General features: G+C 37.7%; 1 protein-coding gene across 3 annotated transcripts in view; it reads right to left on the reverse strand.

Annotated features, from left to right (window-relative positions):
- mdga1 (MAM domain containing glycosylphosphatidylinositol anchor 1) overlaps positions 1-14,292 on the reverse strand; it is a 297,418-nt gene extending 283,126 nt beyond the window's left edge. For all 3 annotated transcript variants that reach the window (XM_065296120.2, XM_065296119.2, XM_065296118.2), the window contains exons 1-2: positions 13,656-14,292; positions 12,138-12,227 (exon numbers count right to left, since the gene is read on the reverse strand). In XM_065296120.2, coding sequence (XP_065152192.1) covers positions 12,138-12,204 — 67 coding nt within the window. In that variant the 5' untranslated portion in view covers positions 12,205-12,227; positions 13,656-14,292. The remainder of the gene's footprint in view (positions 1-12,137; positions 12,228-13,655) is intronic.
- Positions 14,293-14,945: the final 653 nt, after the last annotated feature.

Consider the following 14,945-nt stretch of genomic DNA (forward strand, 5'->3'; position numbering starts at 1 on the left):
CCAAGTTCATGATCAGAGATTTTACCGAGATTTAGTGTGTCAGAAGAGACTTTATGTTTCGTGTTGTTTCTCTTGAGCCTAAAGCAGGTGCAGGATCGTGTCTCTAAGACGCACACATGTACAAGCTCGGTTACGGGGGCATTAATTCCCTCTCGTTCATCACCACAAATCACAACAAACGATGGGTAATCAATGAGCAGACTGTATCGCAAGCTCCTTCAGGAGACATGAGACTCGAAAGAAGAAGAAGCTTAAACGGAGAGGAGGAGAAAAGAGGCAGAGGTGATTACTCAAGAAGTCAACTCATGCACACCTGCGCACTTCTATGAGGACAAACACACGCATACATTATGTGCACATGTGCAGTGATGTCATATTGGGGCTAAAGAAGGAAATAATTCCCAACAATTTCATGTTTTACATTTGAACTGAAAAAGTTCAGAGTGAGTTTAATGATAAGAGATGAAACTTTATGTATCTCTTATAGAGAAACAGTGGGTTAATCAAATAAAGCTGCATACTACTCCATATATACAGTATTCCATATATATAAATCCAAACGCCCACCACACACCAGCTTATTAGTGGAGAGGAGACTTATAACCATTTATTATATGAGGGGATAATTGGTAGGCCAATGGGCAAGTTTGGCCAAGATGCCAGGGCACACCCCTATTCTTTTTGGAAAAAATTCTGGGTGTTTTAACAACCACAGAGAGTCAGGACCTCGGTTTAACGTCTCATCCGAAGGACGGTGCTTTTTGACAGTATACTGGGATATAGTGTAGACCACAGGGTGAGCACTAACACCTCTACCAGCAGCAACCTAATTTCTCCAGGAGGTCTCCCATCCAAGTACTAACCAGGCTCAGCCCTACTTAGCTTCAGTTGGCAACCAGTCTTGGGCGACAGTGTGATATGGCTGCTGGTCTTTATGTAAAATGATGATTTAAAAGCTCTCTATTAGATCGGACACACATCAACTGTGGCGTACCATTATTCATTTGAAACACAGCTGGCAGCAAATGTAGCTGTGCCTGTGAAAACCAGGCTAAAGTCAAAAAATATAATTCTAAGATAACAAGCATCAAAGTTTGATTTGACCATTCATCAGTTTAAAAAATGTGTGACATGCAAGCTCACAATTAAACTTAAACATGCACAACTGATAAATATTGTCTCTCATGTTTCAGCCCATCACAACAGCAGTCACAGCAATGTCCTTATAACTATATCCAGGATGTATTTCATATAGCTTGACAAAAACAGATTTAATTTTTCATTCTGTCCTTAGGGTACGTGTGAGTCATACCATGGAGACCATAAAATCCTACCGCTGTGACAGCGCACTTTGTGTGTGTGGTCTGTACAGCATCTCTCCTCGCTGCTCATTAAACACTTGTTAAAGTTTTGATCAGATGACTATTAATCAGAGAGCAAATTGCAAAGTGAGTCGGTGATAAATAAAGAACCACAGAGAGAGAGAGATACTGTAAAAGTGAAGACATTTGATTATGATTTTCACTTAATCCCATCAGTAACCCCATGACACAAACCTGCAGATGTTATTAGATATAAATAGATAATTTTAAATACTTCATAGTTTCTGTCGGAAAAAAAGGTCAAAATGGCCCCAAGCTGTCACTGGGGCAGTACCCTTTCAAAAGTCCTAATATGAACCATTTGGTAGCAGTATTAAGTACTAATAAGCTCTCTTTGGTACCATTATTCTCCTTTTGGGTACTTTGGTGTACTTTTTTAAAGGGGTAGTGCCCAAGTGACAGCTAGGGGCCATTTTTGACAATTTTTTTCTGACAGTGTACAGAGAAAGCCATCATAAATGTTTTGCCATGATTTACTGCATTTGGCACAAAAAAATAAAGTTGGACATGTACATCCACCTTGCATAAGAACAGACAAGATATGCAGAATAGGTTTTTCAGCAAACACGCCTCCAATGAGGACTGTTGGTGCTTTGCACAAAAAATCTGACCAAAGAACAGCAGAGTAGAGGTCTTCATGAGTCCACTTATGGCGCTTTTCCATTGCATAGTACCCCACGGTTTAGTTTAGTTTGGGTCGGGTCAGCTTACTTTTGGGAGCTTTTCCATTGGGTGCAGTACGTAGTACCCGATACTTTTTTTCGTACCACCTCGGTTGGGGTTCCAAGCGACCCGAGCTGATACCAAACGTGACGCGAAAACACTGTAGATCACTGATTGGTCTGAGAGAATCGTCACGTCATCGCTATAATGTAAATATTAGCTTTAGCTTACTGCTAGCTTGCGCTGTCTCAAGCAAACATGTTGTTATCTGTGTTCTGCTATAAGTTTCCAAACACCCTTTTAGCGATGAAAAACATCCGCAGGTTGAGAATCCAGGACACCATAAAAGTTTTTTCCAGACTTGCAGTTTGTGGCGGCACATTCGCGACGTGCACGTCCGCATTATATATGCTTAAATGCAACTTGAATGAGGCTCAGCGGAGCGCCGTCGACTGACGCCACGGATCGGGTGTTTGAACAGAAACTGTCATGTGAGACAAAGGTAGTTATAAACGCGATGTGCAAACATCTATTTGTGGTGGCCAATTTAAATTTTGTGGCAGACTGAGAAATAAATGAATGTATGGGAATATACTAGAGATCGACCGATACTCATTTTTTTAAACCGATGCCGATAACAAATATTTGGATGCTTATGTGCCCGATAACCGATATGCTGAACCGATTTTTATTTACTGTTATACTTCTGTTTTTGACATAATTACTACAAAACTACTGAACTGAACAAACCCTTATAATAATAATAATAATAATAATCATCATCATCATCACAATCACTTCCTCTTTGCATACAAAGTCATAAATAGAGGGGTCTGAAAGAGTGAAGAATAATATTAATTTAATGAATCATGTAGAAACTATATTCCCAATACATGGACTATTCCAAACACCCCTAACATTTCGTCAGAAATGGACTGATCCAAAGTTCGCGCTCCGGTTGCCAGGTTACGGAGCGGGAGAGAGAGAAAAGTATAGCAGAGTTGGCTGCTTGTTATACATAGTTTATAGAGTAAAACAGGTGGATTAAGTCTCTTTTTTGGGATATAATATCGTTTTGACCAGCAACCTGTAGCCTTCAGCAGTCCAACAAGTATTTAGCAAAGAGATTTTACAAATAATATCACTGACTGCAATACTACATTCAGGAAAGTAACAATCAAAACGGCTTATATATCACTGAATTTCTTAACTGGTGACGTTATTTGATGTCAGAATAATTAATATTTTGTTGTTATAGCTTATGAAATGGCTGTTGACTGCGCTGTTTATCTATGCATTTACTCGCGCATTAACTGTATCAAACTGTGACCGCTTGCGGAGGTAATAAATAATTAATTAATATCCACAGACATTTATTTAGATATTTTAGCAAAATAATGTCTATCTGGGAAATGTTAATATAACTTAGGGTAAATCTTGTTAAAAAATTTGGCTGTGCTTTAGCCTTCAACCCCGGTAAGTGAACAGCAATATGAACGTGATTTTACGATGCTAATGATAAGCATAAATAACAGAAAAACGAATTTAATTTAGCGGTTTTAATTCCACAAAGCATTAATCCATGGTTGTTTTATTCATGCAAAGCTATGTCGTTATTGGGACCGGATTTTATGGATCAGCCAGCGTGACTCTGTGAGTTCGTCTCTATTCTTGGACAAGCTGCATACATTGCTTTTAATATATCAACTTATTTAACATAACACACATTAATGCACAAATAAGATGTGTTATAAATGCCTCGTATGCAAAGTAAGTATACTCAAAGTCCTTTTAATGAAGTAGCATCACTCCGCCGTCATATGTGCTGTGCACGCTGCTTCTGCTGCTGTGAGCTCCTCTCCTCAGGATGCGTCCGGCGCGCAATTCTCAATTCTCTCGTTTATCGGTCAATCCGATATTACAAAACCGATATCCGATCATCGGAAAATGCTCAAATATCGGGGAAAATATCGGAAAACAGATATATCGGTCGATCTCTAGAATATACAACAACGCTCTCACGTGTATGATGTCACAGCAGTAGGCAGCGTAAATATAACGACACGCCTATAATCCCTCCCACTCGTAAGTGATACTAAACTCGATGGAAAAGCTAACCACGCCAAAGTGAGGTGAACTGACCCGACCCAAACTAAACTAAACCGTGGGGTACTATGCAATGGAAAAGCGCCATTAGTCCCGAGTGGGTTCGGGTCTTAAAGTTTCACGTGTGCCTCGGACACGAGTTGGGTATAATATTAGTAGCCTCGGGTCTCGGTTAATTTAAAATGAATGTGTTTTTGCCAAACGGACCCGAGAAGACCCAAACTATCTCACGTGTGTGCATTGAATCCTTTTCCAACCCCTCCTCTGTTTGCCAAGAGAGCTTGCGACATTGTGTGGCTTGCGGTAGGTTAATTTTCGTTGAGCTAGACCTGTAAATCAATTTTAAATACACACTGTTACCAGCTACCTTGGTGTCGTCGTCAGTTAACAAAAAATGAAAATAAATGGAGCAGAGGGCCAAATTGGTTGCGAGGCCACCGTGGTTTATTCTTTCTGAATGGTGTGTGTGGGGCTGCAGACTGCAAACACATCGATGCCATTTACAGTCTAGTCGAGTTTAAAAAAATGCCACTTGGTCGGGTCGGACTCGGGTCTAATTTTGTCGGGTTTGTCTCGGATCGGGTCTTTAAAAAAAGATTTATGCACGTCAGGTTCGGGTAAAAAGTGATTTGGGTCAATTTGAGTCGGGTACGTTTCTGTATACCCGAGAAGACCTCTACAGCAGAGCTCGTCTCCAAGACAGAAGACAGCATTTTAAAGAATAGTTTCTTTTTTTAAAAGATCAGCAACACAGTTGTGAATGCTGGTGGCTTAACCAGCAAACAACACATATAAATGCTCCCAGACACATTTACCACAGTAAAAAGCATTTCTCATGGCTGCTCGTCTCTGAATAAATCACATTTGGAATGCAGCTTGCATTCTTTGCATCTGTTGCATCAACCGTAGCACTGAAGCTGTTCTGTGCACGTAAGGTTTGGTGGTTAATTCAAAGACAAAATATCCTATTAACACAATGAATCATCTACTCGTGACTATTTACTGCGATAAACTAAGCCACAAGCATTGGAGACTACAATGCAACCGATTTAGATCTGATGCATCGCAACACCCTGCAAAACAAATGCAAACAGATGCATACTGTTAAACATGAACTCAACTCTGCTGTACAGTCTAATGTATAGTCTAATAGACTTGGTACAAGGATCCCAGTGACCCAAAACCCTTAAATACATACAATTCATAACCAACACAGCCCAATTCTGCTTCATACCGATGCAACAGCATTAATAATGCAAAACTTTGGGGGAGGCTGTGCTTGTTCAGGATATAAGGCATAGACAAGTAAGACGTGGAAAAAAGTTTTCGGCATGTGAAACAAGTGAGCCAAAGGAAAGAGACAATCGGATAAAACCTGACAGAAACCAAAAAGAAAAGATTATAGATAAAAGATGCTTTTATGAAAGACAGAGAATGAAAATAACACACAGATGAATAAACTATAAAATGCATTCAGAAAACTCACTTTTTTCCTGTATAAAGCACATAATCACAGAAAGGTATAGCTTCCTTAAATACATTAGTCCTGCGGGTTGTCATTACCTCATCATGATCTCATCTGGCATCTATTCGCCATGTGCTGGCTGTCAGATGGTTGGAGTTAATACAAGATTACGTACGTACGGTTGGTCAGTATAAGAAGTTAACCCCTGCTGGTTGATACTACAAAAAACATAATGTTTTAAGCTAAAGCTGCACTGGAAAAAATGCAGCATAAACTTAGTTTTGCAAGTCAATTCAATTTACTATTGGTTTTTGCTTGTGAAAAGTTGACAACTTGTGAAATCAATGTGAAATTGTTTAATGCAGCTTTTTTTATGTGGTTTAGCCGTTTTACCAAAAGCAATAATACCCAGCAACAAAGAGCATTAAATATTTATTTTATTAAACATTTTTTGTATGCACATTTCTGAGCGGCATTATGGACATGACAATTTTGAAATTCAAAACTATGGAAAATAATAAAAAAAGCTTTACTTTTAACTTTAACAAAGAATTTGCTCAGATATTAAACCCTCCAAATATTGAGATATCTGAGTAATTTCTGTTATTAAAAATGGTTAAAAATGCCTTAAAAGACACTTATTGTACCTGCTGTGTTGATTGTTTATTAAAAGGATTTAAAGGGGACATTTCACAAGACTTTTTTAAGATGTCAAATAAATTGTTGGTGTCCTCAGAGTACGTATTTGAAGTTTTAGCTCATAACACCATATCATTTATTATAACATGTTAATATCGCCACTTTGTAGGTGTGAGCAAAAATTTGCTGTTCCGGTTGTGTTCTTTATCATGCAAATGAGTTGATCTTTGCACTAAATGTCAGTGCTGTGGTTGGATAGTGCAGATTAAGATTAAATGATCCCCTTCTGACATCACAAGGGGAGACAAATTTCAATTACCAATTTTTTTCACAAAACTAAGTTACTGGGTTAATCTTATTCACATTTTCTAGGTTATTAAAAGCACTGGGGACACAATTATTGCACTTAAATATGGAAAAAGTCAAATTTTCAGGGTAAATAATTTGAATCAAGAAACTCACCTTTCCAAAGATATGCAACATGTTTAGCTTTTTGTATTGTATTGTAGTATGCAATGTTCAGCCTACAGTACATTGGAACTTTAAAGGGTTAAAAACTGGGGTAAAACTTTACTTTTCCTTATAATGTTGATATTTGAATGGATTTCCTCTATTTGTCAGACTGTGCACCGCAATCTCCTTCGTTTACACACTGCAAAAAATGATTTTCAAGTAAAAAAAGAACATTTTTTCTTCAAAATATTTTTTTGCAGTGCGTGAGGCGAGTCTGTGCTATGGCTTCTGATGTTAGTATTTTTTGGCAGATTTTTTTGCTTGTTTTATGCACAAAATCACTTAAATTTGATATTTTTGGTCTAAAAACTAGACGTTTTTTCTTGGGTCGTTTTGCTCATCAAGAAAAAGCATCTTAATTTAAGAATTTTTTGATATTTATACTGAAAACAAGACAAAATACTAAGACATCTTTTTCTTGAAAATAATTTTTTGCAGTGTAGAGACTATTAATCGAATTTGCTTTGGCAAAACACAGACTCTGTTTGGGCTACTTGGTGCCCGCAGGCACAACGTTGGAGACCCCTTCCCTAGACAATTGCCATATCTGACCCAATCATGGGTTAAAACAACAGAGTTAAAACAACTTTGCATAGGTTAATTGAAACCCCACAGTTAAGTTTCACCATATTTTACCCAACCAAGGATTGAAACAACCCAACATTTTTAGACTGTATCTCTGTGTCCTTTACATCAACAACATTCACCCAAAAACCTTCAAAAAAGGAGTTTTGTTGTATAATTGAACACCTGAGCTAATGTGTGTGTGTGTGTGTGTGTCTGAAAGAGAGAGAGAAAGAGAGAGACCTTGGTTATAACATCTTTGAGAAAGCTGTTTGTACGCTGTGCCAGACAACCACGCTTGTAAATAGCACTCTTATCACAAAAAATTCAACAGGTTTCATTAGGTTGGATAACCTCAGTGACATTAGTGTGGTTAGTTCTGTGTATTTAGAGAAAGAAAGAGAAATGGAGACAGAGAGAGAGAGAGAAAGAGAAAAAAGCAGAACTTTGTAACCCAGGGTTTAAAGCCATGCTCCCCTCCTTTTAAAATTACAAGTGGAAAATGAGGTTAAAGTTGTCGGGGTTAAGTACAGTATGAAAACATGTTGTTCATCTATATTTTTAGTATATAACATACTTTCCCTTACCCAGATACTCTCATGCATTAGTCAAAGCACACCAACTGTTCACTCTCACACACTTTTTATCATGCATGCCTGCGGACACACACGTCACCCGCTGTCCACTCACACTTCACATAACCATTAATCCATGTTTCTGTGTATCTACATTCCTCGCTCACCCGTGACCTAAGACTAGACCCCTGAAAAAAATATATCTGGGGTCATAAAATTCAGCTTTAGGGAAGATCACCTGGCTGGGAACACGCACCCACATAATAAGCAAACCATGGGTCACTGACAGCAAAATAAAACTACAGTAGCCACCGGGTAAACGTACTGACCCCCGGGTTAATAGAGTTTAAGTGGCGAACACACACCGTGAATGAGCACCGCCACAGGACGCGAGCTGCACAGAAATACAGTGAAGAAGATGAAAGTAAGAGGTGGGTGAAAAGACTGACAAAGCAAAAAAGAGAGACGACAACGTCTGGAGAAACACAGACAAGATTCAAAGAGAAAGCAGTCGGTCAAGATACAGACAGCAGGACAAAAGAATAAAAATGTGTAAAAAAGGAAAATCAGGGGGCAGAACAAGGAATGAAGAACAGGTATTTTTGTAAAACATAACATGCACACAAGTAGTCTTGATTCTGTCTACTAACTACGCTGTAATTAGTTTAGTATTACAAAACTTTGCTGTATTACAGTAATGAGAATAACCACTGTATAAGGTAACAAAAAAATGTTTTGCACTAACATTTCTAAAGTATAAAAATGTAATATGTTTTATCTTGACTTCTGCTGTAGCTTATAAAATAAAGTTAATATAACTTAAGATAATTCGACTTTATTTTAAAAGTTATAGCAACTCATAACTATTCAAGATAAAACAATTTAAGTTTAAATAACTTAAATTCAAGTAAGTGCTTGCAAACCCCTTCTGAATGATTGCCAAAATCTTACTGATGGTGTTGTATTGTGTTTTATTGTGACTCATTTAGCCATACAAATCATCCAACAGATCACTGTAAGTAATCGAATACAAAATATTATTAAACTTTTCATCCAAAACATAGCTCTGCTGCATTATTGTACATTTACGTTTACATTACATTTAGGCATTTAGCATACGCTTTTGTCCAAAGCGACTTACAAAGATTAGGAAACAATAAAAGCGATGTGTCATAGGAAGGCAATAGTGCAAAAGGTGCTTTTAACAAGATACACACTGCAGAAATGACTTTCTTTTTAGACCAAAAATATCAAATTTAAGTGATTTTGTGCATAAAACAAGCAAAAAAATCTGCCAACTGGGTAAGCAAAAAAATCTTTAACATTTTTCTTAAATACTAAACTCAAGAAAAATTTGCTTACCCCATTGGCCGTTGGTTGTTTTTTTTTTTTTTTGGTTGTTTTATGCACAAACTCACTTAAAGTTGATATTTTTGGACTAAAAACTAGACTTATTTTCTTGGGTTGTTTTGCTCATTAAGAAAAATCATCTTAATTAACAAAAATACTAAGTAAGAAAATCTTTTTTTTTTAATTTTTTTTTTTAATTAAAATCAATTTTTTGCAAATGCATGTTTTCACTATTTCTAAACAATAAGTTCTGACAAATATTATGCAAACAATAAGAGTACATATATACAAATGTACACACCCCTTGTGACTTTTCAGGGAGTAATTAACAAAATTTTAAAGTCCCCGTGTGATGAAAATCAAGTTTTTATTGTTGTACAAACCATGTGCAAATTCATCATTCAACACTATTGCTCATTATTTTGTCCATAAAATTGGATTTAAAACCGTGGTATAAAAATTGTCTCGGTTTTCTACGTCACAAACATGTAATCATTAGAAATTATGTGGCCATAGATAGGCTATTATGTATGGATGCATAGTCTTACAACAATCGCAGCACTGCTGCTTCAGATCTACTTCTGTGCTTGCAATGTGAATCCTCTAACCTGCTAACATCAGCGCTAAAAACTATTTGTGCCACGCAGTTCACTTACGCATTGTGAAACCGGACTTGTGTGTCTGAAAAAAGCAGAATGTAGCATCTACATATATTTATATCTATGGTCCAAGCTGGTGAGATTGAGTGGAGGTGGAGACATATTCATACATTAAGTGATAAAATTATTTATTACAGAGGGACTTCAAGGAGCCGATAAACTGTAACACAGAATCACTTTCTTATCACAACCGTGACTGCCAAATTTAAACTACAGCCTTTCAAAATAAAAGTCCAACACCAAAATAGAACAACATCATAGTGGTAACCATTGACTTCTTTTTCGAGGGCGCACGATGTGACGCTCATCACAACATGTATTTAGCCCGTCATGTGTGTGTGGCTTGTCATGTCAAAATATTTATCGGGCGTATCATGTGAACCTATGTGCATCACGCATCAAAGGGGTTTATGATAAAAGAGAAACTCACATTTTCCAGATACTCGCTTAATCTCATGCGTAATAATCAGAGTTTAGTGTTAAGTGAGTGTCTTGCGAGGATTTTGTGAACTTGAGCGTCTCTTTCATCATAAACCCTTTCAATGCATGTGCAGCGGGCACGTATTTTGACATGATGCATGATGCACATGGTTCACATGATGCAACAAACACATATTTTGATATGATGAGCAACACAAACATGACACATATTTTGAATTTGCAACCCCGCAGAAGAGAAGTCACCGGCCACCACTGCAACATCATTTAACTTCAACTAAACAAAGTATGTCTGAATGTCATTTCAATAATTAGATAAAAATAAAGAACTCATAGTTCGACTGCTGAGATTTAATGCGAATATTTAATTGGTATTTAATTGTCAGGAACACAATGTCACACTGCAAAAATCTCTTAAAGGTCTCGAGAATAGATGTGATTTTGTTTATGCAAAACTTAACCTCTTACTTGTTTTCTTTTGATTGTGGAGCGAAATGTGTTTACGCGTTTCACAGAGCAAATGTGAATCAGCCTTAAACTGATTAAAGATGATCGAGGAGAGTTAAAAGCCCCTAAAGCAAAGAAAGAAATGAGGAAGTGAATAGGAGTCTCTCATGGGGCTTCGTCGCCCTTAATTATCCGAACTGGCATTCTCTCCCGAATCATCATAACGGCAGGTTTTACCCCGCTGCTGCCTGTGAGGACTTCACAACAAAATTAAATTCAGCGCACCTTCATGACCAAAACTAATAAAGAGTAAAAAGGTCAGTCGACGTTGTCTAAGTGTGACTGGAGCACCATAGCGTGGCATGACATTCATTTTAAAAGTCAGGTGAGTCTGTGCATGTGTGATGAAATGAGAAAGACACAGGCACTCACAGAAAGACGTCCTTTAGATTCGTTCGGCCACAGATGCATGTATAACTAACTTAAAGAAATGTTTAATACGAGTCAGCATAATATCAAAAATACTTTGGACTCATTTTGCATTAAGAGAAAGCTTACAGGCTCAATTTCTGGTTTGTGTCTATGCCTTACATTATGATAATCATGTCGGCCTAATAACATTCAATCCTGTGCATGTATATACTTTGTATTCCTGTATCTGCTAAGGTCAGGGGTTCGATCCTTGAATGCACAAATGCATGAGCGTAAATTGTAAAGAATAGATCATTTCACTTTTGTCAAATAAATGATAATAAATCAAATTAAACTGATAAATGTTAATATGTGTGAATAACTTGTAAAGTGAAAACCATTAGACTGAATTTGCATTTCTGGAACTAGCTGTTATCGCCTCCAAACAAAAACTAAATCACAGACATCATTTGTTTCCCCCATTTTTAACATCATAATGTTCTCCAGGGCTCCAAATGTTCTCAGTGTGACAAACTTAGACAAGTGTTTCTCTCTCACTACACACATTTAATTGAGCTTTTAAAGTCTGACAGTAAGTGCAGTAAATGCAAGGGTACACCGATATAAGAAAAGATTAATTATGCAAAGAAGAAATGATTTTTGGCAAAAGCTGAGGTGGTGTAAAAAGGTGTCACACCAGAAAGAAATCACCGTGCACGACCTTACAGCAAATAAATGGAGCGAATGGACCAACCGCGCGTCTAATTATCACAATCAACTCATGCAATGGGAATCTTTCATTAATCTTTCCAAAGCATCTTAACGTGAGCATTTACTATTGCTTCTAGCCATTAAAGACATTGTTTTATTGAGTGCTCGAGATTCACTACATATCTGCCTGCACATCTGTCGGCAAAGCTCTTACCGTAAACTCCCTGCGCTCGTGCGTACCGGTGCAGGACCGAAAAGAATAAAATCCAGAAAATCTCCATCTTCAGGTGCGATGCCTCATTACCTGCGAGGAGAAAACGCACGATCACAACATGCAAATGAAAACACCTTTAGCTAGAAATCACACATCATCATCAGAGATTAAACTAGCCATGATTCACCAGGTACAGTAGTTTTATTATTCCAGTGCATCTATGCATGAGGGGTAAAGGACACAATTCAATCCAAATCTTGGATTATGTGCAGATTACAGGAGCAGTGCCGTTGTTTGATGGGATTGAATGCAGTAAGTTATTACTAAAATTGGTGGCCGGTTAAGGATGATCGGATACATGATTTATTAAATCGGGATGAAGTTGGTCAGATCAGAAAAGACAACACACATCTGGTTATGCGTTGTTGCATTTGTTCAACTCATGAAAATTATAAGGTTAATGTAGTTAAAGTGTTGTCTTGTCTGCACAACAAATGATGCATTTACTAACTACAGTACTTTGCACAAATCTTAGGCCACCATGCACCAGCTTTGTAGTTTTAGCAAAGTTTTAATGTCCATCCATATTTATTTTTTAAGATACAAACATAAAATACAAGAACAATTTTCAGAACTAAATGTCTTCTTCATACATCAGTCAGTATTTAGTGTGACCTCTCTTGGCTCTCTTGAGCTTTTTTTGAGGAGACTGAAGTCCTGAAGTCATTCAATCCTGGAAGGGGAGTTTATCCTAAATACTTGACACTTCATCTTATATTTTTATACTGTTTTTAATACAACACACAAATTTCCTGTATTTTCTGGTTGTATTCTTATAAAGAGACAACAGAGAGCTCTAATAGTGGCATGCACAACTATTGTGGACTACACTTTAACGCGCAATCCCGAGCAATGCATTACAGACGAGAAGTGACTGTAGAAACATTAAATATTGAGAAATACGTGTCTATGCTGGTACAACCCCATATTATTTCAGAATTTGAGGTGGGGTACGATCCTTACTGTCCTATGTATGAATCACAGTTACTCAAATTGGGTGTGCTGCAGCGTAGTGGTTAAAATTACAGCTTGCAAGTACAGTAAATGGTTCAAACGCAACACGAGGCAATCTACTGTATGAAGCATCACTACCCCGTTCATGATAAAGACAATTTAAATGGAATAGAAGTAAACATGTAAAAAGTGTTATGTATTTATTATAATCCAAATCATAGAAGTTTAATGTATAACCTCCAACATTAGAAAGATACGCGATTCGTTGCTCAACATCATAAACATCAGCAATGATCTAAACGTGTTTCCCTAAACCACTGTGTTTGATTAAAATCACAAAAAAAAACTTTTAACACATTAAACTTTAAAAAAAAAAAGTTATTCTATAGGTCTGTGTGCACTGTAAAAGGTCATAATGTGTCATTTTTAGCCATTGCACCCTAAAATATTTGAGATTTCCAAAGCCTTTTTCATGCAAACGTGGACAGAAGAAGTATAGCTTACCTTCCTCTGTGCGAGCTCAGCTTGCTCACAGCGAGTCGATAAATGTTTAATACTTAATTCCCTTTTTTAGAGTAAAAATTAAACTTGACTTTCAGTGGTAGACTTGCTGGTTTAGTTCCTATGCGCGTTTAGCGGGAGCGCACTGATGAATCTCCATCCAGAAAATGCGCACAAAATTCCTTCAGCTGATGTAAACTCTCGCACACATCCAAAGGTGTCTCCGTAAAAACCTGCAGTCCGACACGATCTGATATCTCAGTGTCACTGAGCTAAACTGTTCTCCGAACAGATGCGCGCTCGTCGGTGGCTCTCGCACGAGTGAAGGGATGGAGAGCTCGCGCGTCTTTGCGCGCTGCCGGTGTCAGTGAGGAGATGCGCACACAGATCTGACTGGTGATGGTCTGTAGTCCGTGCAGTGGGGCGGGTGGACGCGTCTGATCTCTGATCAGGTTTCTGGAGAGTCTCTCTGCGTAAAGCTTCTCCCGTTTTGACTTGGTAATGAGTGGGTTTTTGAGAAGGGACCGGTGGTCAAAACTGTATAAACTCTCTCTGCTTTTTCCCCAAATAGTATTTTGGTGGATTTCCAGCCAATTAAAGCTCCGCAGCTGCAAACGGAGGACTCGCCCTGAATCCCGGAGGACCAATTAAAGAAAGAAGGTTGGAAAAAATCACAACGTCTCTGCCACCTCTCCTCTCTAGTCCTCTCTCTCTCCTCCTCCTTTATACTTCATCCCCATCAGTTTCTCTCACACTGTCTGGCGTCACGGAAAGCGCGGATGATTTTTGAGCTGATGGCCGCTAGGCGGCGTGTTTGAGCTAATTATAATTCAAGAGAGAGCTCACCATCACCTTTGACCTTATTCATGATAAGCAAACAAGTCTTGTGTGAGGTCGCGAATCCAAGAGCTGAGTAAGACATAAATATATTGCATCTTAACATTCAAAAGAAGGATGCTGCAAATAAAAAAGGCATACATACAAAAACATGTCCAGGTTTTGTCAACATTATACAAACAAGAAAAATAAATAATTTTGCATAAATTAAAAACAATTAAACTATTTTCTATTAGTTTATTAATAATAAGGAACATTCGATTACAATTTAAATTCATAGATATGCTCTTGAAGTATAAAACACCAATGCCAGAAAATTCTCATTTTATTTCATGAGTTATAGATCAGGTGGAAAGACAGTAAGAGCGGCTCATTTTTATATTTTACAGGTTGGGGTGTGTCCATGACATTTTCAATCTCCAGGACATAACTCTTGCCTGGGACAAAGAAACAAAT

The sequence above is a fragment of the Paramisgurnus dabryanus genome, chromosome 20 (assembly GCF_030506205.2).
Source record: "Paramisgurnus dabryanus chromosome 20, PD_genome_1.1, whole genome shotgun sequence".
In the NCBI taxonomy this organism is placed as follows: domain Eukaryota; kingdom Metazoa; phylum Chordata; class Actinopteri; order Cypriniformes; family Cobitidae; genus Paramisgurnus; species Paramisgurnus dabryanus.